The sequence below is a fragment of the Protobothrops mucrosquamatus genome, unplaced genomic scaffold (assembly GCF_001527695.2).
Source record: "Protobothrops mucrosquamatus isolate PMUCROS unplaced genomic scaffold, P.Mucros_1.0 scaffold_267, whole genome shotgun sequence".
NCBI lineage: Eukaryota > Metazoa > Chordata > Lepidosauria > Squamata > Viperidae > Protobothrops > Protobothrops mucrosquamatus.
In genome coordinates this window covers 265,289-288,987 of record NW_015386343.1, presented here as the reverse complement: position 1 = coordinate 288,987, position 23,699 = coordinate 265,289, and the positions used below count along the sequence as shown (strand labels likewise).

At 39.6% G+C, this 23,699-nt stretch overlaps 1 protein-coding gene across 1 annotated transcript; it reads left to right on the top strand.

Annotated features, from left to right (window-relative positions):
- Positions 1 to 1,457: 1,457 nt before the first annotated feature.
- On the top strand, positions 1,458 to 23,176 carry EXTL2 (exostosin like glycosyltransferase 2). The gene is made up of 5 exons (XM_015831604.1): positions 1,458 to 1,799; positions 3,425 to 3,491; positions 12,703 to 13,130; positions 16,924 to 16,994; positions 20,958 to 23,176. The coding sequence occupies exons 2-5, from the start codon at positions 3,487 to 3,489 to the stop codon at positions 21,447 to 21,449; spliced, it is 996 nt and encodes a 331-aa protein (XP_015687090.1). The 5' UTR covers positions 1,458 to 1,799; positions 3,425 to 3,486; the 3' UTR covers positions 21,450 to 23,176.
- The last annotated feature ends 523 nt before the right edge of the window (positions 23,177 to 23,699 follow it).

The following is a 23,699-nucleotide window of genomic DNA, read 5'->3' as shown; positions in this document are numbered from 1 at the left end:
CTTCACTTTTCCATCCCACTCTACCTCCATTACTCCTGCCACCTTTTGTCATGGGGAGTAGGCACGGTGGGCAGAAGGGGAAACTGGATTCTCACCCTTTCCCACAGGGTGTGGGCTACAGAGCCTGTGCATGCACACACACATGCAAAATAATCCACCTATAGAATGATTGAAGATTATTTGCTCCCACTTTGCTTTCCAGAATAGAACCACTACCCCCCCCCCCAGGGAACTACCTTTCTGTGTGAACAGAAACAAGGGGAAGCAATTCTTCAGCTAGATAGAAGAAGGTATTTTGGGGACAGGGAGAACAGGCATTAAAAAACCTGTTTCTCCACATTACCTCCTTCTGTCACTCATAGATTAATCAAAGGCACAGGAGAGGTGACTTTTCAGCACCACAACAGACGCTCAATTATCTTGGCTTAAAGGCAAATAACCAAGGGGTATGACCCCAGCAGCTAAGTTGTGGGCAGGAGCAGCAAGATAGGCACTGGCCTTATTTTTTTTTCCTTCTTTTCAGTTGTATCCGATTTTTAGAGACTGCCTGTTAAGTCCCTGCAGTTTTCTTGGCAATGTTTTGGTTTGCCATTGCTTCCTTCATAGAGCTAAGAAAGCAACTAGCCCAAGATCACCCAGCAGGCTTTGTCCCTAAGGCAGGACTACAACATATGGCATTTTAATTTCTAGCCATATGCCTTAAACCACTACTGGTTTTTCACCCTCTTAAATTTACCATGAAACAATTTCCACAAATTGATTTTGTGGAAAAAATTAGAAAGTGCTACTTTTGAAGGAGATCAAGAAAAAACAGTAGGAGGCTGCCTTTGCAGTGGGCTGGATGCAGGTTGAGGATGTTTTGCATTTATGATTTCAGCATATGGTTAGTGTGGCATCTTTGTGTTGGGACAAATGGGGCATGCCAAATTATAATTATAGTTTTTCCCACAGTCAGCCAGATGTTTAAACTGGATTTGACATTTTTATCCACCTATCAAGTCCTTCCCAAGAACCTAGAACAGGCAGAAGTTATATGATGATATTAAAAGTAGGTTGCAGGACATAAGCTGTTCCAAGTAAAGCTGCCTTTTACAATTGATTTACAGTGATTTTGTCAATGCTGATAGTGTTCCAGTGGTGCTCTAGTTGTTTTGGAATTGCATCCAAAGTGCCTATCTCTATCGGTACTGTCTTTGCTTTCTGTTGCCATAGTTCTATTCTTATTTGTAGATCTTTGTATTATGCAGATCTTTGTATTATTATTTTAAAAAGGGCTTTCTTTTAATAAAATGCGTTGGTCTGAAAAGGTGTTACCAGACTCCTCCTGAATTTTGCCTGCCATAGACTTAACACGGCTCTCCCTTTACAGCCTTTCCAGAATAGGAGAGGCTGCAGTAAGGAGGGGACGCCCAAAATAGGCTTCACGACGGAAGAAAAATCAGTCTAGCTGGGGAAAAGAGAAGAAGGACGGAAATCCCTTATTCTATACCTGCAAGATTATTACCGACTCGTCCCCTCGCATTGGCAACCGCCGGAGCCCGGAGGAGGGGCGCTTTCTCCCAACAGGAAGCACAGGGAGACAAAAAAGGAAGGGACTGCGAGGCCGGGTCCATCCCCCTTTGGCGTTCCTCTAACGTTGCGATGGATGTTTTTTTAATTGCGATTGAATCGAGCTGTGCAGCGCTAGACGTTTGCAAGTCGGAAGCGACGCCTTTGATAACGGCATCCTAATTCCCGAGGCGATCGCTCCTGCTGATATGCGAACTCTCTCTCGGGCCTCGGCCTCCCCTTGTTTGCAGGTGAGCAGGGGACAGTCTGAAACTGTGATTGTGGTTAAGAAGCTATGCAGTGTCATATACACTGCGAGAGGTGTGGGGGGGGGGAGCAAGAAGAAACATTTTGTGGTTCCGTAGAGGGCCCACGGGAGGGGGTCGGGGAAGAGACGTAAACTGAAGGATCAACAAAAAATTTTTATTATTCAAACAATAATTTACTGGATATTTTGCTTTGATCTCACTGGTGTGTCGTTTTGCGTTTGTTTTATGGACTTACAAGGGGACGAGAAAAATAAATACTGTAGTAGGGTATTGCGGGGATTTCATAATGCCCAGGAGAAGGAGTTGTATATTCGTCTTTGCGTCACTGACAACCCTATCATACTGTATATCGTACAGATCTTCCTTACAGACTTGAATCCCTATAAGATAATATTTTGCTCTAGGGTCTAATACATTTAGAGTCTAGATGTATTAAAAGTAGGATGATAGCCCCCCTAAAAAAGAGAGGTGCTGACCCTGCATCAACCACAGTCTTTCCCCACATTTGTACCTACACTATCCTTAGCTTTTAGGAAAACTCGTAGATGACTATTCAGAATAATAAGCCTTCCCCTGGCTGATTCCCTCCACATATCTTGGACTCATCCTGGGAATTCTGGGATTTGAAGTCCGATATCCAGAGTGCAGCAGTTATGGAAAGCTGCTCCAAAAGAACTAATCAAATATACTTTGGCTTATTTATTTATATGTTTAATTGATTCATATCCTGCCTTTTGTACAGGAATGAAAGGCAGTGTTCATAATGCTTCTTAAACCATGCAGCTTTGTATCACTGTCACATTTAACACAAAACTCTTGTATAAATACACTTTTGGGACTGGAACCTACTGAGATTGTTGGGCCTTTTCTCCAGAGTTGTATAACATGGAGCTGCAAATAAAAAATATTAAATTCATGGCTTTAAACAGATGAGAGTATCACGAAACCCAGGGACAGATTTTCCACAAACACCTTTGTCCTAAAGCAGTTGCCTTACTTCAAGATGATTCAGAAAAGTAATGGCCAATGAAGAACTCATGCCTATCAATACTCTCCCTTACAATATTGTCAGTTTTTTTGTGCAAGAGAGGCTACCAGTCATAGTTAACCTTCCTAAAATAAGAACCGATAAATGCATTGATCCAGATGTGATGTGTCAGCAAAAAATTAAAACCATCTGGTGGACAAGACAGAACATTCTGTTGAAAACAGTTAGTGTGTCTGTTTTTGTTTACTAAGTAAATGCATGATCTGTTTGGAAGTGAGTTTATATTCAGAGGCTCTCATTATAGAAATTGCTATATAATGAAGACAAGATTGCACATTTTGGCAGAAAGGTGTATAAAAACAAAGATGTGAGATCTCGTCTCTTTACAGTGATAGACTGTAGAAATGTTAACAACATCTAACAGACACAATTTGAATGAAAAAGGCTTTGCTTACAAATGTCTTTGCTAGTCCCTATTATCTTATGCCTGCATGCAAGGTAGAAATTCAGGGAGTTGCAGTCTCAGTACATTTGGGAGGTCATCAAACTGGGAAAGGATGGCATAGCTCCTAAAGCAATATGGCAATGCCTAATTTTAAATTACTTCATTTTCCAACAGAAGTAAAGTTTATCCTAAACCAAGAACTCTGATAAACACAGGAGAAAACTTCCTTTGCAGGAATGAGGTAAGTTCAACCAAATAGGATTCCTCTGTTGGATTGCTTTTTGTGCTTTTTAGAAATTAAAACATTATTTGTTTCTAATGCCTAGAGGAAAAACATAGCATTGTCCATGTTTAAATATTTAGAAATGTAACTGCTACTTGGCTTCCTATATAGAGATATTTGGATAGAGTTGCTGAACCACAGTGTATACATCATTTATATATTAATTATCAGTTGCTCAATTCACTGCATAATCTCTTCATTGAAAATTATGGACCATAATCTACCATGCTTGTCTACTGCAGAGGCAGATTTTTTTTAGATGTCCAAGTCTAGGATTGAGAGTGGCTCTTCCAAAGTTATTTAACAGGCACTTGTGCCTAAAGAGAATTAGAACTTGGGTATCCCTACTCCTAATCCAGAATCACTTTAACCATCACAAAGTTGAACATTTATTTTAGCATGTGGTACTTCTTTATTTTAAATGCGTTTATTAAATTTACTTCCTGTCTTTCCTCTAAGAGCTCAAAGTGTCTTTTATCAATATCTGTCTTCATTTTATCTTCGAAAAGCATCTCTGTGAAGTACGTAGAGGAGAGAGAATGGCACTGGCCCAATCAACTGAATGTTGGATTCCCCCATCCCGACCAACACTTGAACTACTATATTGCACTATCTTTTAATATGTGGGAATTGACACTTAACTGGGTTATTAAATTATCCCAGTCAGTCATAATGTAAATGAATTGACTGGGTACACGTAACACACAATCTGGTTAACCATGTTATGAACTCAGCAGTTAATAGTTAACTTGTGTGGACGTTAAAATGTTTTCAAGAAGACATTTACAGAAATGCTTTGGACAACCTTCCCCAATCCAGTATTATTCAGATATGATAGGATGATAAGTGCCGGAACAATCAATACATATGGCAGTTGTAGTTTGACACATCTAAAGTGTACCACATTAGAAAGAGCTTGCACACATTATAGCAACTATCTTTATTTCATGTGTAACTTTGCTGTGTTATCATCCATCCCTCAGAAGCCAAGATTGCTTGTCATCCTACTATACTCACAGCAAGTATCATGATATCCTGTAGTTCACAACAGTTCTTCATTGGGAATGGGTTTGTGAGAATTCTTCATTATACATGTTGAATAACAATAACAGAGTTGGAAGGGACTTTGGAGGTCTTCTCCCTGCCCAAGCAGGAAATCCTATACCATTCCAGACAAATGGCTTTCCAATCTTTTCTTAAAAACCTCCAGGGATGAAGCACCCACAACTTCTGAAGGCAAGTCATTCCACTGATTAATTGTTCTCACTGTCAGGAAATTTCTTCTTATTTCTAGGTTACTTCTCTTTTTGATTAGTTTCCATCCATTGCTTCTTGTCCTATCTTCGGGTGCTTTGGAGAATAGGTTGACCCCCTCTTCTTTGGGGCAGCCCCTTAGATATTGGAAGACTGCTATCATGTCACCCCGGTCTTTATTTTCATTAAATGAGACATACCCAATTCCTGCAATCATTGACTCACCTTAGTTCTAGTAGCATACATATAATGAAGGAAATTGCATTACACTGTAATTTCAGGTTAGTTTGAAAATTTTCTTTGGTCTTGATTTGAAGATAACTGATTAATCTGTTTATTTTGTCATTGTGATTTTGCAAAATGCATATTTAATCATCCAGTGGTTGGAATTTTGAGGATTCCCCAGGGTTTTCTCAAATGCCTCTAGAAATTTACCTCAGAGTTTGGGGTGATTCCATAGCTCCTGGTTATTGTGCCTAATGTATCATGTTTTGTTGATAAGAGATGTTGGTGTTACTGGCTTTGAGTCATTTTCATGATAATCCATGCTTTTCTTACAAATTATGTTGCTTTGGCTTTTCAAACTATTTGCTGTTGTAAAACTGAAATTCTCCCCCCCCCCCCATGTATTATAGGTACAGAACTAAAGGTGATGTACAAGTTAGTATCAAACATCAGTCAGTTATCATATTGTAGTGGTGAAGAGAAGTAGATTGGGAAATACTAAATTATTGTTTTAATACCAGCATAAGCATTCTCTCCTTTTTTTTCTAATTAGACTTAGAGAAGAAGACTTAAGGAATCAAAGTTGTGGGGGGTTTTTTTAGAGAAAAGACTGCAGTTTCAGTTTTTATACAAGGCAAAAATGAACTTGGATCTGTCCTTTGTCCTAAGTCAGTGATGGCGAACCTTTTAGAGACCGAGTGCCCAAACTGCAACCCAAAACCCACTTATGCATCGTCGGGTGCCGGGTGGTCGTGGCCCATTGGGTGGGTGTGGCCCATTGGGTGGGCGTGGTTGCGGTGGTAATGGCAGACTGGGTGGGACTAAAAAGTTCAATCAATCAATTCCAACTTTGCAAGATCTTTTTTTTTCCTGCGAGAAGTTGAAATTGATTGATTGAACCTTTTTTTTTTTTTGCACACGGCGGCGGAGGCCTAAAGTGAAAAGGTTTTATAAAACCCAGCTGAAGCCTAGGACTGGGGCGACGGTGCGCGTGCCCACAGAGAGGGCTCTGAGTGCCGCCTCTGGCACCCGTGCCATAGGTTCGCCACCACTGTCCTAAGTGAATGATGTCCCTTTTGTTGCATTGCATTGTAATAGCTCAAGTTTGAAATCCATCCAATATTGTCCTACAGTACTGCACTCTTGTGAGCCTTATTCCTTGTTATTATTGCTCTCAGTTGTCAAACTTCATACCTGAATTCATCAGTAAGTCTTAGCTCCCCACTAGACAAAAACTGAAAAAACTAATCTTGTCCCAATGAATGTACAGATTGTGAATCTGTAGCTAGTCTGCCCTGGTTTATTGAAAATGTAATGGGAAGACTAAGCAGAGTTGCAGAGATTCCTGGGAGTGTTGATGGTGATTTGTAAAGTTGTTGTCTTTGATAGACTCTGAGCATAAAGGTTGATCATCAAAAGTTTCAGCCTAACAGGAGGTTGAACAGACTAAGTGGGCAAAGTATATTTGGGTGCAGTGGAGAATTCAGTGAAGATACTCATGGCATCATTGTCCCAAAGATGCTTTTTCACGAGGTAACTGGACTTTCTTGTTTTTCTTTGAAGACGTTTTGCTTCTCATCCAAAACAACTATGGCCTGGATGACTAAGAATCTCCATAGTCATGGCATCATTATTGATTAAGGCCTATAGTGATTTAGTGCCCCCACCTTACAAGGACAAAGCCTTTCAGTGGCTGGCATTTTGCAGTACTCCAACCCTGCTGACACTAATGGCGATGATTCAATTTGATATGCAATGCAGTAAAAAAATTAGAGTTTCCTGTTTTGCACAGACAATGAAAAGAAGTGTTAACTTAAATATCAAGTTCTTCAATAGATCATAAATTATATCTTACTTTTAAAAAACAAGACATTTTATTTAGGAACTTTGTTCTGTTTATAAACAAAAAGCTTGATCCAATATCTTATAATTACTATTTTTGGGAAGAAATTGCTACATATATAATTGTTACTACATATATAATTGTGAGACACGATTTAATAAACTCAAATGTTCATATTTTTATGAGCGTTGTTCCTATTGTATGGAAGTTGACACTAGAAGAAAAAAACAGATTGTTTATATGCTCTACTTACAGCTAAAAGACTAAAACAACTCTATGGTTTGTGGAGATTTTATTAGCAATATACAGATGAATTACTTTACTAACAGAGATTAGCTATAGTTTATTCTAATGAAATATAGCTACCATTTATTGAAATGTTTGTGTAGAATTTTCATTTCATCTCAAGTACAGGGCCCAGGATTTATTTATTTTTTTAGAACAACAGAGTGTTCATTCATTGGTTGTAACAGGATTTCCAAACCATCTTATTGCTTGATCCTAATGCTGTGACTTGAGAGAGTGACTGGCCCAAAGTTACCCAGCCAACTTTCATGCCTAAGGCAGGATTAGAACTCATGGTGTCTAGCCTGGTGCCTTAACCACTAGACTAAATGGGCTCTCAACCTAGTGTTGATCCATCGGTTTGGATAAGAATTGACTGATTGGCTTATTGCCCAAGCCTGACATCGTGGGCTGAGAGAGAATATAGAATAGCCATGAATATATGTCTTGTATATTTTTGTTTGCTTGTCCACCTAGCAGTTGAAAAGTATATAAATGCAAGTAGATAAATATCTATGGAGATTCTCAGTCATCCAGGCCATAGTTATCCCAAAGGTACTTTTTCACAAGGCAACTGGACTTTTTTGTTTTTCTTTGAAGACATTTCACTTCTCATCCAAGACATTTCTTCAGCTCTGACTGGATGGTGGGGAATGGAAGGATGTATACTTCTTGGAGACAGTTCCTTTCAGCAGTTCCAAGAAGGCTCCACACCCATTTGCACTACTCAGGTGACCCTGATGACACAGATAAACCTCCAGGTGACCTCCCATTCCCCACCATCTAGTCAGAGCTGAAGAAGCTTCTTGGATGAGAAGTGACACGTCTTCAAAGAAAAACAGTCTAGTTGCCTCGTGAAAAAGCACCTTTGGGAGTAGTACCACTTTGGCTTTGGAATATAGTCATGCTGGCACATAGCAATAGCAATAGACTTATTTTCACAGTGCTTTACAGCCCTCTCTAAGCGGTTTGCAGAGTCAGCATATTGCCCCCAACAATCTGGGTCCTCATGTTACCGACCTTGGAAGGATGGAAGGCTGAGTCAACCTTGAGCCCATGAGGATCAAACTCCTGGCTGTGGGCAGAGTTAGCCTACAATACTGTGCCACCACAGCTCCTAACCACAGAAATGTGCTCACATGACCATGCAAACACAGAAATATCTTTGGACAATGCTCGGCTTAGAAATGGAGATGATCACTGCCACCCAGAGTCGGACGTGACTGGAAAAGGAAAACCTTTACTTTTATATATTTGTTCTTTTCTTTCTACCGTAGATAGCTTTTGTATTCTTTTTGACAACTTTGGGCTTCCTCCCTCCCTTGTATTACATTTTATAGCCATAAAAGCAAAACATGTTTCTAGTACAGAAGCTGGCATTGTGCAGATCACCAGCTTCTTCTGCAAAACTTCTTTAGCCACAGTAAGGATCCCACTGTGATGGTAAAAAGCAGTTCACCATCTGGTGAATGGATGTTTTGTGATCAGCAAACCATGGCAGCCATTTTGTAAGAACACCTACCGATTGCTTTCAGGATTTCAAATGGTTCCTACCTCAAAAGGGTTGTCTGTCTCTGCTTATGAACGCAAGCATTTTCTCTCCATTTTTTTTCTTTGGTTTAGCTTTTCATTTCTATGGATTTTGCTCTCTGTAATTGTCTTATCCTCAGCCTTGGCTTGCTGTTTGATGGAGCTCTTGCTTTGTTCCTTGGACTTCATTTATCATATCTATTCTATATGCCATCTTGATGTGGTTCAGAGCAGCATGCATTATCTCCCCTTCACAGTAGTTGTTGATAGAGATAGGGCCTGAGCAAAAGTCACCAAATAAGCATCATAGCTCAAGTGAAGGTTTGAATCTAGATCTCTTTGTGCCTAATCTGGTAATCTAATCATTATACAATCCTAATTTTTCTTTGAAACCTCTACTTTGATTTGAAATGAGCACCTGAGCCCCGGGCAGTCTCTTTTCGATGTCATTCCCATTATTATACTAGATTATAACATTTTATAATTAAATATACACACACCCCACCAATGTTGCAGTGTATTGTCGCATAAATCATTTTTGGATAGAATTTTATGTAAGTTGTTCCTGTTCTGAAAATAGCATCCTGCTATTTCTCTCTCAGCACATTTTTGTTCAGATGAAAGTATTAAGTATCTGTTAATTCATATGCACCCATTATGTATTCTTGAATCACCTTGGGTCTTCATCAGTAAGCTATTTAAATTTAAATTCTCACATCTTTATTGAATAGCTCTCCTTGATGAAGTAACCCAAATGGTTTAGGATGTAAAAGTGTACCTGTTACTAAAGTGTTATATACCAAAGGCTAGTTTTTCTAGCATTGTAATGAATGGCCCTTTGCCAGTTTTGTCTTATTTCCTCACTGATATCAAGAATGCCTGTTCTGAAATAATAGACTGAATGATGTACAGATAGTTGTCAACTAAAGATTGGTTGCTTAGCGACCATTCAGTGTTACAACGGACCCAGAAAATGGGAATTACATCCTGGTATAGGATCTCAATTTTGGGTGCTTGGCAACCAGCCTGCATTTACAGCTATTTGTAGTGCCTCACAATCATGTGACTTACTTTGTGACATTTTTGCCAGAATTTGACATTTACTCCGGTTTCCGGCAAAAAAACAGCCCCTAATTTCCGGAGGTACCAGAAGACCCACAAGACTTCCAGAAGTCCAAGAAACCTCCAAAAAACTGCAAGGCCACACAAGAGCATTATCTGAAGTTTCCAGGCTTCATGCAACCCTGGAGCTTCCTCAGATAAGCATTTCAAAAATGTGTATAATTATGTGACTATTTATTAAATAATACACTGAAATAATTTAATACCCTTTTTTAATGAATTGTGCGCATGACATCCTAGCAGAGTCAAGGAAGGCATTTTCTGAATTTTTGATACACCAAACCCAAAAGGTTCGACATCACTGCCATAAATGAAGATATCCTCCTCAGCTGTCTGGTAGGATTGGGTCTTAAAGTACAGTCTGGTCCTTCCTACCATGCCATATCCAGAAGTTGAAGTTGGGAGACAACTGCTCAGTGCAGTCACTACTTTTGATCATTATCTGATCTTGATGATGGACGTGGTAAGAGGAACCAAGCTGAAATTAAACCCAAGCAAGAAGAAGATGCTATTAATAAGGAGGAAACTAAAAGTGGGGACTGAAGCAAAGTCTACTTTAGGTGGAGCTGTGCTCTCATAAAAGGAGTTTATCTACTGTTTGAAAATACTCTTTTTCATTCCTAGCTATAATTAAATTCGTAGGTCATGGTTATGGCCTGGAGTGTGTTTACATAACTATCAAGTGATACATTAATTACAACTCCTTCTAAGCTGGGTGATAGTCATCCTTGTTTTAGTTGCAATCTATTGTGACTACTGCAGTGAGCTTGAGAAGTGTCCGGAAATTAAAATGGGTGTAAAAAATGTATTAAAGCAGCGGTTCTCAACCTATGGGTCGCGACCCCACTTGGGGTTGATCGACCATTTCACGGGGGTCGCCAAGCAAGGCTGTCCGCCATTTTTTTCCTCCTTTTCCGGCGGGTGCCTTACCTCCCTTGAGCTGGGCCAGCTGGTGGTCGGCCTGCTCAGTCTCTGCCGCTTGCCAGCTACGCCTCGGCCGGCACAGGGGGCGGAACCACACATGCGCGGCGCTCCCGGGCAAGGAAAGTCCTTGACTTACGACCGGTTGGGTAGTCCTCGACTTACGACCGGTTTAGTCCTCAACTTATGACCGGTTTAGTCCTCGACTTACGACCGGTTTAGTCCTCGACTTACGACCAGTTGGGGGTCGCGGCATTAAAAAGGTTGAGAACCACTGTATTAAAGAATCTGCACTTGCACAATCTACTCATTGTCTGTTGGGCACAACTTACGGTGTTGGTGTTGATTGTTAAAAATCTGAATAATTTAGGATCTGACTTAAGAGTGAACACTTCTCCTGCTATGAACGTGCCTGATAACATAGACCAGTAACAGAAAGACTTTTGAATATATGTCACTGACTGAAGTTTGTACACTTGATATATGGGAGAGGGGCTTCCCTGTGGCTCCAGGTTATGGAATGCTCTTGCTCTCTGAATATTTAGAAAATAGCATGGACATATTACTTCCACAGATTCTTTAGAATATTGATTTTAATGCCATGTTCTGTTTTTTATGTTTTCATTCAAATTAATGCAAGGCATTTTGGTGTATAAGCAGAAAGATGCAGTATATATTTAATAAATAAATGTGCAGATTGGTCTATCCTTGGTTTATTGTTTATTACTGTATATGGTATGCAGATCATCAGGCTAAGCTGAAGTTACCTTGGTGGAAAGGGCATTGGGGAGGAACCTCAGTCTTGATGACTAATACACTACTCTAGACCAAGGCTTTTCAACCAGTAGTACGGGTACCACCTGTGGTACATTGGCACCTGGCAGGTGGTACACGTCCATCCTAGAAAAGTAGTAGCGGGGGAGGGGAATGAGCTGAACCGGTGGCAGCACCGCACAAGCCTGAGCAAGAGATGGCTGGAGCTGCAAGGCTGTCAGGGCTCAGCGGAAGTGCCAGGATCAGCGCTTCTTCGGGGCTGTCAGGGCTCAGTGGAAGTGCCAGGATCAGCGCCAGGCTCCAGCTGGAGCTCGGCGCTGATCCTGGTGCTTCTGCTGAGCCCAGAAGAAGCACCGATCAGCTGGAATGTTGCAGCATCTCCAGGGTCTTGTAATTTACATTGAGATGCTTGGCAACTGATTCATATTTATGATGGTCACAGTATCCCAGGGTCATGTGAAGTGACCAAAACCACCCAGTAGATGGGGAGAATAAAAACCAAACACACCCCCCACCCCCACTGCCAATCCTCAACAGAAATGCTCACAACAATGAAAACCTCGGAGGAAGAGCGCCGCCAGGTGGGCAGGCAGGTGTCTTGCTCGGCAGTGGCTTGGGGGGTCCTTTTTTCAGTGCCATTGTAACTTCGAACAGTCACTAAGCGAACTGTTGTAAGTCGAGGACTACCTGTACTTCATCACTTTTTTCCTTTTTTTGGGTGGGGGTCATCAAGTTTTTGACACCTTGCTATGCGACTGGTGATACTCGGATATTGCCATATCCTAAAAGTGGTACAATGGGTGAAAAGTTTGAAAAGCCCTGCTCTAGACCAATATGTGCTCAAATGTGAGAAGTGAGTATGCTATAATAAGTCACCAAAAGATCAAGGAGAACCATCCATCCCAAGTGATTGAAGGTCATCTACAAGCATGATTAATGTCATGAAGTACCAACTAGAATAGTCCAAGTCAAGCTGTACAATCAGTCGTCTTCTATACAGTTGGAAGAATTATGTAGTTGTTAAGACATCACCCAAGTGTTATTAGATTGTACCTTGGATATGGCAAGATGGGAATGCTTTCTTTCATTATCTAAATTTCAAGCAACCAACTTAAAGAAACTGCTTAGCTCTTGTGTTAATTTTGCATATAGCATTATATGATCATGAATGATTGACTAATTTTCACCTCTTATGTTTTGTTTTTAATACTTAAGGTTTTACCATACCTGCAAGCTACCTGGAAGAATAATGGGTATCCGGCTACTTCACTTCTCTTCTATAGTGATTTTTTTGCTGCTTCTGGTGGCAGGTGCATTAACAGCTTTACTACCTAATATTAAGGAAGATAAAATGCTCACTCTGCGAAGGGAGAGAAAATCCCAAAGCCAGTTGGCTTCAGATTCATTTACTCTCATTATGCAGACATACAATAGAACAGACTTACTCCTGAAGCTTTTAAATCACTATCAAGCCATCCCTCACCTCCAAAAAGTGATAGTTGTGTGGAATAATGTTGGGGAGAAAGCGCCTGAAGAAACATGGAATACTTTGGGACCTCATCCTGTCCCAGTCATCTTCAAAGTGCAAACGGTAAATCACATGAGGAATAGACTTCAGGTTTTCCCGGAACTGGAAACAAAAGGTAGTTATTACTATCTCTCTTATTATCTCATTCTACCTCCTCATCAGTAATTATAGTACAATAAAAGGGCTATTGATGAAAGGGAGGAGTTATTAATGAATAATGCATTCAGCGCACAAGGAATGTGAGAAAGTCCTTGAGCAAAGGGTTGAAGGGATGCTGCCCAGGTAATGTTTAGATAAGATATACCAGGTATGCCAGAGCTACATAACAGGCAAAGAAAGAATGGACCCTCCCTCCAAACTTCTCAGACCGTTAAGAGACAGCAGGAAATTTGTACAGGTAGTCCTCAACTTACAACTGTTCATTTAGTGACCGTTTGAAGTTGACAATGGGACTGAAAAAAGTGGACTTGTGACCGTTTGTCACATTTATGACTGTTGCAGCATCCCCATGGTCACATGATCAAAATTGAGATGCTTGGCAACTGACTCATATGTCAGTGTCCTGGAGTCACGGGATCACCTTTCGCAACCTTCCTGACAAGCAAAGTCAATGGGAAAGCCAGATTCACTTAACAGCTGTCTTACTAGCTTAACAACTGCAGGGATGCACTTAGCAACTGTGGCAAGAAAGGTAGTAAAATGGGTCAAGATTCACTTAACAACTGTCTCACTTAGCAACAGAAATTTGGGGCTCAATTGTGGTCGTACGTTGAGGACTACTTGTACTTGCAGTTAAAGTAACCTTACAATAAAGCATTAGCGTTAGCACATCTGATCTCGTTTCCTGTCTGGTCCACCAGGGAAGGCTGATAATTGATTATTTAATAACTGCAACAGCATCATACAGTGACTTTTACAGGTGAATAAGCCATCATGGATCAATATAATCACACTTTTATATGGCCTTTTTTATCTTTCTTACTGACAATTATTTGGGTGTTATGGGGCTGGCTGGCTTGTCTGTTTGAATTCTGAAGTCCCAGAACACTTTAGCTTGTTCATTTTCTATTACTCTATTTCATGGTTCCACCAGTTCTTGCAGGCAAATGTATTCCTTGCGGATATTCCAATGTACTATTGTTGCTACTGTGTCCTGCCATTGTTTGTAGACAGACTGTGTGATCTTATTGCAGCAGCTAACTAACTGGTCCATTGTTTCTTCAGCTTTTTTGCAGAGGGGGCATTTGCTCTCTGTTGCAGTGCTAGTTCTGGCTTTGTATGCATTTGCTCTTAAGACTTAGTTATTTTACAGGCAGTATCAGTCCCTCTGTCTCTTTCCTCAATTTCCCGGCTCTTAGCCATTGCCAGGTCTTGTTGTTGGCCATGAAATACTTTGCCTTGCCATATCTCTTTTCTATTCTTCATTTGGTGTTTCTTGTACACCAGTTTGATCTCTCAAATACACAGTAAGTGTTCATGGTTTATTAGTTTGAGTGCATCATCTTCACTGTCCTTCACATATTCTTCCAAAGCCTTTTTTTTTCCTTGGACTGTCTGGTGTACTTGCAACATTCCACATTCACCTATTTTCCTTCTGTCAACATCGCTGCATGGATGAAGGGCATGATTCATTGACATTATTTTTCTGGTCTTCCTATCCAGGGCTTTTAGTTCTGCTTGAATGCAATCCACTGTTCCAGTGGTGTATCTAATGACTGGAATTCCCCAGGTGTTAACTGGATTGATGGTATCTCCTGCACTGAGTTTGCACTTTCAGATCATCTTCACTTTTATGATGTATTCACTTCTAACTTTCTTCTTGATTTCAGTATGCTTGATGTAGTTAGCTTGAAAGATGGCCAAGTATTTGTAGTGATCGTCCTCATCCAGACTCTCGATTTATTTCCATAGGACATCTTAGTGAGTGTGCCACATTTGTCCAGTCTAAACTCCATTGCAATATCTTGGCTGTATATCCGAAAGGTGTTGAGCAGTGATTTTAGATAGTGTTTTTCCGTACATCTTCAGATTGTCCATGTAAAGGTGGGATAGACTGGCTGACGTACTTGATGTTTGATAGCCATGGCCTGACTTGTTGAGTGTTTCTGAGAGGAATCAGTGCAATAAGAAACAGTTGTAGTAATACTGAGTCTCCTTGAAAGATTCCTATCTTGATATTAACCTCTCCCAGTAGATTACCATTGACCAGCAATTGTGTCTTCTATTGTGCCATTGAACTTTGCACAAAGTGTCTGATGTTTTTATTGATTCCTGTTGTTTTTAGGCACTTGTTTATCCAATCATGTGGCAGGGAGTCAAATGTCTTCTTGTAATCAATCCAATCTACATTCAAGTTGGTCTTCCTTCTCTTGCAGTTTTCCAAAATCACCTTGTCAATTAGGAACTGATCTTTTGTTCCTCTGATGTTTGGGCCATATCCCTTCTGCTAAGGTGGAAAAAGCTTGTTTTCAGCTAGATACTGTTGCACTGCATCAGCTGCCACACCAGTTAGCAAGTTGTTGATAAGCAGGCAATTGGTCTGTAGTTGCCTGATGCTACCTGTTTTACTGGATCTTTCATTGTCAGGTAGATTTTACAGATGTTAACCAATCTTCAATGTCATCTCTTGTGGTAAGTTGTTAAACTGCTTGGCAATGGGCGTGTGTAGCTTAGTCAGATATTTCAACCCAAAATCATGCAGTTCATCTCCACTGCATTCTTTTCAAATATCCTCTTCTTGCTGGAATTGATTTGTAATAACAGATGGTTATTTCTTTTTTCCCCATCTTTGTATATTTGCTATGGTAAGCATCTTTCCCATTTGCCCTGCAACTGCTAGCCTCAAAAAGCTAAAAATAAAAGTTACTTAAAACCCATCCGTCTGCTGCAGTCACATGATCACATTTTGAGTGTTTGGCAGCCTACTCGCATTTATATCCAGTTGCAGCGTCCCATGGTCAGGGGATCACCTTTTGTGACATTTCTTGCTGTTTTCCAGCAACAAATCCCCATTGGATAAAATGGATTTTCATTTATGACCATGTGGTTCACTTAAGACCATGCTGCCTCACATTGTCGTAGAAATGATCATGCTTTACAACTGCAACAACTTCCGATCAAAATCCCAGTCCCAAATACTGTATGGTTGTGAGTCAAGGACTACCTGGGGTTTTTTTTTTCCCTCCTTTCTCCACAATGGTTGCCAGCACTATTCCCAACCACCACTGTTACACTTGCTTGCAGTCCTATTTCTTTTCTCTCAGTTAATTTAATACTAATTTCTCTCAGCCAGGGCTCTGATTCTGCCCCTTGCACCACAAGCAAGTTATAGATTTGGTACCTCTATTTTCATCACCACCATTATCACCTACTATATATCATTAAGATTGGATTCCCACAAGATAATGCCCCAAAATGTATTTTGCTCACTTTGTGCTTCAGTGTGTTGGGGGGACCTAGACAATGGGTTTACAAATCAGGGCTTAAGAGTAAAGCCTTCTAATTGTAGTATATTCGGAGAATGTGATAAAAATATAAGTTGCAACAATATATGAACCCAGCCTATCCTTGAAATCATAAACATTCTCACTACAGAGTTAATCCCTATTGAACAAAGTAGAATTCACTTTGAGTATAAAAGCTTGAGATCATGTTCCACAGAATGAAACATAAATTTCTTCTGTGATTGTTATAATGAGAACCAGAGGGGTTTTTTTCCACTAATTATTCTTCACTTTGGGGACAAGAGAACATTTTAGCTACTGATATCATATTTTGGGTTCTCTTGAAATTGGCAAGATCCTGCCGAAGAGCAACTGTATTTTGCAATCACCATGAATATTGTTTAATCTATTGTAAATATTTTGCTCAGTAAAAGCACTCATTAAAATGCATTTTTCTCCATTCAGCTGTTTTGATGATGGATGATGATACCCTAGTTAGCGCCTATGACCTAGTTTTCGCTTTCTCCATTTGGCAGGTAATGTTAGCATTCTGCTTTGCATGTTCATTTAGTACAAAATGTGTTTGAGTTATGTACTGTTCTGGTTTCCAAAGATCCTTTATGTACACTTACTTAGAGATTACAGTCACACTTAGAAATTAAGTCTCAAAGAACACAGCATAGGTAGATAGTCATTTTTCTTAAAACTGGTGATTTTCAAAAGTGCCAAGATGTTCTAAGGAAATTGTATGTCTGTAAGGTATTCTGCTATATTCAGATTTAAATCAGATTTAACCAACATACTGAAAGCCTAACTACACATTCTAAAATTTAACAGAGGGGCCGTACATATATTCATTATGTGGTGCAAGAGACACATTTCCACTGTACCAGTGGAACAACCATTATGTCTTCTAATTGTCAAGTCCAGGAAGGGAAAAGGAAAATACAGTAGAAAATACAAAAATAGCACGTACACTAACAACAATCCAAAAAAACCACTGTTGACCGTGTAGATAAGAACATCCATCCCTATAAAGAAAGAGTGAATGAGCTCCTGATGAAAAATTATTCTAGAGCAGTGGTGGCGAACCTATGGCACGCATGCCAGAGGCGGCACTCAGAGCCCTCTCTGTGGGCACGCATACCATCGCCCCAGCCCGGCCTCCCCCGTGGCCCCTCCTCCCCAGCAGCCCCCCCGGAGGAGAATCACCCCTGAGCAGTGCAGCCAAAAACATGGCAGCCAGACAGTGGGGACACTGCACTCGCGCCCCGTCGCGCAGATGATGCTGCGGGGTGTGGATGGAGGGTGTGGCTGCCATGGCGCTGCTGGGCTGCTTGGGCGATCTGTGGCGGGCCGTGGAGGAGGTGGGTGGCCCTGTGGGCAGGCAGGGTGGGGGCCGAGCAGGGACGGGCCACGGGTAGGGGCAAAGTGGGGGTGGGCGGGGGGCAGGGCTAGTTTTTGGCCACTCAGTCTCTAAAAGGTTTGCCATCACTGTCCTAGATACCATAATTTACTAATCTTAATAAGGGAATCTGTAACAATTCCACTTATGCCGGTGGCCAAACTTTACATATATATATGATGTTGAGTTCTGTCATGTACCTATGAAGCATTGTTTTGAACAAAACATGCACAGAAAGGCAGGATTGACACTTTGGATTCTAAGGGGGCGGGAGAGTGCAGCTCTGTGATATAGCTACATCTTTTCCCAGGATTGCAAGGCTGCTTTTTGATCCCTGAAAAAGAGATATTTGGCTTGAGGAGCTGCAAACAGCTGCAATGAGCACGTAGCACATTTGAAACTGAAGCACTGCAGGGCCCTAACACAGAAACCGTACCAGATAGTTCGCTGAGCAAGCACGCTGTCAGCCCTACTGTGTAGACTAAATTAAGAAATCAGCTTCACGGAGAGGCTAAAACTGTTTTTGTTGAGATTGGCTATATCAACAAAAGAGCCTGATTGTGTTTTATTTCCCACTCCCCTGCCCTTATACTCATGAGAATTAAAGAGGTGTCTCTCTGAGCCACTTTTGCATTTGTTCTGCCATGTTTTTCTACTTGTCTATTGGTAAAGGATGTGGAGTGTCTCTGTCAAGATCGTCTGCCTTACTCTTTCTACACATATAGCCTTGTGAGGATAAGATACCCAGAATAGGAAACTATTCTTTGAGCAAGTAGTCCAAAGGATGCAAAGAAATCAAGATCTTGTACCCACCTCTTCTAGCCCACCACATAAGGTGCAGGGCTGGGAAGTCAAATATGAGAATGAATACATCTAGTCCTTGGGTTATGACTCTTCGTTCAGTAATCAGTGAATGTATGACATATACATACATATACACATACACACATATATATATACATATACACATACATATATACACACATACATACATTATCTTGAGTTTGGTGTACCCTGTCGGCCCAAATATGGGAGAAAGGAATCTGCCTAACATACAGACAGCCCAGGTTCGAATCTCAGAAGGGTATGTCTGGTTGAAAAGAACTAAAAAGTTCGAAATGGCTATTCCAGTTCTCCCTTAATTCTTTGTTAGCAATCCAAATTTTGAAATACATACATACATACATACATACATACATACATAAAACCTGTCATAACTTTTTCCAACTGTTTATCCATCAATCCCAAAAAAAAATCTCTGCTTTCAATTGTATATATGTCTTTAAAATCTTTATAATACAAAATTATTGTATGTAATTGAGTCCAAATTTTTTTGCCTTTTTTACACATCCACCCAGCATGATAAAATGTCCTTTCATGTTGGTTACATTTCCAGCATATATTAGAAGAGTCTTTACACATTCTAGCCTTTTTTTTCAGCGAATGTACCAACAATATAGCATTTTATAAAAATTCTCCTTAAGATTACAATATTATTCTAAATTTCCATTATATCAATGCATATTCTCCCACTGACCCACTTGTATATTATAACCAAAGTTTTTAGCAATAGCACTTAAACTTATGTACCACCCCAAAATGCTTTATAGCACTCTGTGAGCGGCTTACAGAGTCAGTATATTGCCCCCAACAATCTGGGTCCTCATTTTACCGACCTTGGAAGGATAGAAGGCTGAGTCAACCTTGAGCCCATCAGGATTGAACTCCAGACTGTGGGCAGAATTAGCCTGCAACACTGCATTCTAACCACTGGACCACCATTTTAATCTATTTTATCTTATAGTTCTTCTTGTGTTTTTATTCTACATTCTCCTTGAGAAAATTGTAATATATCACTCAATCATTTGTGTTTAATAATTGTATCTCTTCTATAAAATGTTTTTATGCTGAGACCCAGGATGGTATTTTTGGGCACAGCCTACATTTATATCTATTCCACATTTTCAGTATGTCAGGCTAACAAAATGGTTTTTAAAATCTACATTAACCTTAGACTTATACCATAGATAGTATGCCACCCAAATCTCAAATCATGCCCTTCTAACTCCAAATGTCTCGTGTTTCTTAGCAACCTCTCCTCTTTCATCCAGACCAAAGAGCAAACAGCAAAATATAATTTCAAATTACATGTGCCAATCCTCCTTTCTTTTGCATCTTAACTCATGGTTTTTCCCTCTGTCATACAAATGTATATATTAGCACTATTTTTTTGCACATCTGACTGAAACTGAATTAATGACAATTCTGCATGTATCTGAGAGTTGGTATAGCATAGTAACACCAGTTCTAAAAATCAAGCAGATCCTATTTTAGGCAAGTATTTCAGCTGCGCTCTTTGGAAATTAATAATACTGGTTCTTTTAAAGTAGTTGTTAGGATTACATTAGCTTATGAATTTGGTGCGTTTTGAATATGTGAATTGTTATTTAAATTGGGGTATTGCTGCTGTGGACCTCCCCAAAAGACCAAACCTCTTCTGGATTTCCAGAAGGAATCTCAGTGCTCCACCTGTTCTTTTATAATATATCACAGAAGACACATAAATGGCTGTAGAACACATAGGCAAACTGGACCATGAATGCATAAAGCATTCCAATATAAAAATAAGGACATTTTCTGAACTCTACTCTTCACCTTTTTAACTATATGGGCACAAAATGTGGCTAAATTTGCAGTGATAGCAAACCTTAACATGGGGAACATCTTATAAACAATTCTTTTTGATGTATGTTTTTGTTATTGTGTCATAAATGTTTTGCAATTGTTTTTTATTTGCAACTAGCTGTACCCGGCCACGCGTTGCTGTAGCTCAGTCTGGTAAAAGCGTGTGTTGCTTTTACGTCCAACAGATGGTGCTGTTTTTTTAAAAAAAGCATGTTTTTACCTGTCACAGGTGTGACATCTATATAATATAGATATATAAAAACACGCACATATTCGAATGCAACGTTGTGTCAAAAGAACTTTCGGAGATTTAAGATTTTGAACAAATGAACATTTACATTTTTATTTATATAAGATAGATAGATTAGGCACCCAATAGCAATAGTATGACATTTTTCTTTTCCTACAGCAATTTCCAGATCAGATTGTTGGATTTGTTCCCAGAAAGCACATACCCAGCCCTGCGGGGATATTCAGCTACGGGAGCTTTGAGCTTCAGGGTCCTGTCATTGGCAATGGAGACCAGTATTCGATGATCCTAATAGGAGCTGCCTTCTTCAACAGCGCATATCTAGAACTTTTTCAAAAGCAGCCTGAAGCTGTGCACACCATGATCGATGAGACTCAAAATTGTGACGATATTGCCATGAATTTCTTGGTAGCCAAGCATACCGGAAAGCCATCGGGCATGTTTGTGAAGCCGGTAGACATCAGGAATTTAGAAAAAGAAAGCAACAGTGGTTATTCTGGAATGTGGCACCGGGCAGAACACTTGCTGCAAAGGTCCTACTGCCTTAATAAATTGGTTAGTATCTATGGCAACATGCCTTTAAAATATTCTAATATTATGATTTCCCAGTTTGGTTTTCCAAACTACGCTAATCACAAGAATAAAGTATAAGGATATGCGCCAATAAATGCTTCGACGTGCTTCTCGGCAATTCAACTAATAAACCAAGTAGGGAAGTGTGTAAAGAAATCTGTAAGGGTACACATTTTATGGAGCTCTTTCTGCAAGAGCTCTAAGGGGATGTAAAGTCTGGGTGAAACATTCCATCTCTTGTACTCAGCATGTGGAAAGCTTTTTAGTTGGCTTTGCTATTTATCCCCATTTCAGACAACCTTCCTCCCCCAAACACTTGAATGCAGATTGTCCCAGAAAACCATGTGCATTCACGTAATCTAAGTTGCAAATATACTATATCTCCAGCCACAATGTTTAAGCCAACACCCATTTTTCACTTTCAGCCTGCCTGTTCAAATATGCCTGTAAAAGGATGCAAAGAATAAATTCTCCATAAAATGTAGCATTTTTTTCTTCACACATCTGTACAACGAGGCTACACTTGCTTTATATATCAGATATTGCTCCAGTGACACTGAATAGTTTCACTCGTAGAAATATTTTCTGTGGAATAACTTGATGATTTGAGAGCATTTGCAATAACATTATTTGCTTCCCCTTTCCACAGCTAAATAATATTTTTTTAAAAAGCAAATGGTGAGATATTTGTCACAAATACATTATCTTGATCTTGAGACGTGTGAAGAGTTTGCCCTTATCTTCCACTAAACTTTTTATTTTAACAAAAGCTGTTTGAATTTTGAAGACAGTGCTATTTTATGTCTTAAGCCAAGAGCTAAATAGTTTGCAGTGTTTTTTTTAACATAATGATAAAATGTTTCTGAACTTACACAACTTGTAATATCTATGTGGTTGTTCAGTCTGAGATCTTTCTATATTTCAAAAATATTGTAACACTTTTAATCCCTTGCCTATCAGTAAAAGTTAATAAAGGAAATTACAAGATTGGGAATTTTTCCCATGCAAATTGTAATTCAAGACACATTGTGTTTTCAACTATATACATTCGACAGAAACCAGGTCTGAGATCCAGAGATCCTATATAATTCTTTTTTTTTTTTTTTTTGCTTTTTCAAAGAATCAAACCCCCCTATCCAAAGCTGTTCAATCCATATTTTAATATCCAACTTGTTTCAACTGAAAATTTGCCATTACCAAAAAAAACCCCATTTTATCTGTGCAATATTTTGATCGGATTAAAAAGATTAAGCATAGATTACTATACAAAAGCTGCAGCCAACATCTGCAACAGTGATCTGGGGCAGCTCACAGTATGCTGGTAGAACATAGAAGCCAAAGTAAGAAATGGTATCAAAGATTTCTCAGCCTACAATCAATCTGAGTTCCATTGCAATTTTTTTTTATTTGAATGCACATTTTTTTTCAGGCTCATTTATCTGAAGCTGGTGGCTTATTGCTGCTTTCAAGGAAATAAAATGAATATTAGTATTTGTTTGGGAACAGGTTGTGCTACCTTGTGTGTTAAGGTGCCATATTTCTATTCATTTAGTTAGGCTTATTCTGTATCTGAGTTTGTATATTTCTTTTCCTTCTGCTCAATAATTTTCAATCTGTTGAAAATACGTATGATTTAGAATTCAGTGGTTCCTAGAGATGTGACTGCCTAGTTCAGTTGTATTTTGATGTATTTTGTAAATGCAAAAGTTGTGCATTTCCCCCCTCTTTTATAGTCATATTGTTGGGGTAGTTGTTCTTTCATCCTTATTTTCTAAGAGAACTGCTAATAAAATGTGTAATATTGAGAAATGTTGCATGGTTATTTATTGGCTGAAGTGAGCTGTATTATAGAGAAAGTAGACTAATTCCTTCTTTTATGCTCATGTGCCAATGAATTCCAACTACTGGAATTAAATGTATATAAGATTACAGCTCTGAAGGTTGATTAGAAATGACTGAATTGTAATCTTTATCTAGGATTGAGCTGTGTTATTTTAAATAAAATACTGTAATGTCTTGGAAATAAAATCCTACTTGAGATTTATTTCCAAGGAAACACAATATGTCCACTGCACATTCCTTTATTCACAGTCTTAAAATGAATATTCCCTATGTATCTGAAGCACATTGTTCAAGGCTCTGTCTTAATATAATGTCATCTCAGCTAGAGGAGAACTTAAGGGTTTTGGATACAGAGTACCATTTAGCTACAGATCTGTGATTTAGATTTCAGTAAAGCAAACCTGCCTTTCTGGTCCAAAATTCTCCAAATGCTAAAGCAGTGGTTCTCAACCTGTGGGTCGGGACCCAATTTGGGGTCGATCAACC

Coding starts and splice junctions, on each gene's coding strand:
- EXTL2 (XM_015831604.1), top strand. Junction 13,131..16,923: donor CCCGGAACTGGAAACAAAAG/GTAGTTATTACT, acceptor TTCTCCATTCAG/CTGTTTTGATGATGGATGAT. Junction 16,995..20,957: donor TCGCTTTCTCCATTTGGCAG/GTAATGTTAGCA, acceptor CTTTTCCTACAG/CAATTTCCAGATCAGATTGT.